This window comes from Colobus angolensis, unplaced genomic scaffold, assembly GCF_000951035.1.
Source record: "Colobus angolensis palliatus isolate OR3802 unplaced genomic scaffold, Cang.pa_1.0 Scaffold713, whole genome shotgun sequence".
NCBI classification, from domain to species: domain Eukaryota; kingdom Metazoa; phylum Chordata; class Mammalia; order Primates; family Cercopithecidae; genus Colobus; species Colobus angolensis.
This window is the reverse complement of record NW_012120855.1, coordinates 77,136-78,059: the sequence shown is the minus strand read 5'-3', so window position 1 is coordinate 78,059 and position 924 is coordinate 77,136. Positions and strand designations below refer to the sequence as shown.

The 924-nt window shown below is 56.7% G+C and overlaps 1 gene segment (V, D, J or C); it reads right to left on the bottom strand.

Moving 5' to 3' along the window:
* Positions 1–511: 511 nt before the first annotated feature.
* LOC105501466 lies at positions 512–924 on the bottom strand (the record flags this gene model as incomplete). The annotated part of the segment is given in 1 exon segment: positions 512–924. A coding segment is annotated over 1 exon segment (276 nt), but the record flags the coding sequence as incomplete, so codon positions are not given.

Sequence of the window (924 nt, the reverse complement as noted above, 5' to 3'; positions counted from 1 at the left end):
TCAGGTGAAAAATCAAGGTGGGCCCAAAATATAGGAGCTCATGAATTTGATGAGTGTCCTGGACAGTCCAGCTCTCAGGGTTGGGGAGTTGGGCAGAGAGGAAGGAGAGTGCATTCCAGGGGCCAGGGCCAGAAGCAGAGGGGCTCCAGGCCAAAGTAGGATTTCCAGGCCGAGAAAAGAGAGGCCATGGGTGGACAGAGGGTCCAGACCAGGACACGGACAGAGAGCATATCTGGAGGCTCAGCCAGAAATAACTCCCTCCAGAAAGTAGACAGTGAGTCTGGTGCTGAGCTGCAAGGAGGAAGGGGAGGTGGGAGAGAATGGATGGACCGGTGTTCAGTGAGCCGACTCCTCCTATCCTGGCCTATTTCCCTAGGGGACATGCCTGGGAGACTGTGATCCTCCCCTCCAGGCTGCTTTCCCACTGGTGCCAGGATTCCCCCAACGCCACACTGAGAACCCAGAAGCATCAAATCATATGAGAGAGAAGAAATGAAGAGAGGGGGCAGAATTTCTGGTTGACAAACAGGATATTTATTGAGGGTTTACTGGGTACAGGGAGAAGGGCTGGCTGGCTTGGGATGCAGAGACCCCTCCCCTGGGATCCTGCAGCTCCAGGCCCCTGTGGGTGGGGTGAGGGTTGGGAACCTACGAACATTCTGCAGGGTCCACTGTCTTCTCCACGGTGCTTCCTTCATGCGTGACTTGGCAGCTGTAGCTTCTGCGGGACCTCCACTGCTCGGGCGTCAGGCTCAGGTAGCTGCTGGCCGCGTACTTGTTGCTGTGTTTGGAGGGCGTGGTCATCTCCACGCCCTGGGTGATGGGGGTACCATCCGCCTTCCAGGTCACCGTCCAGATTCCCGGATAGAAGTCACTCATGAGACACACCAGTGTGGCCTTGTTGGCTTGGAGCTCCTCAGAGGA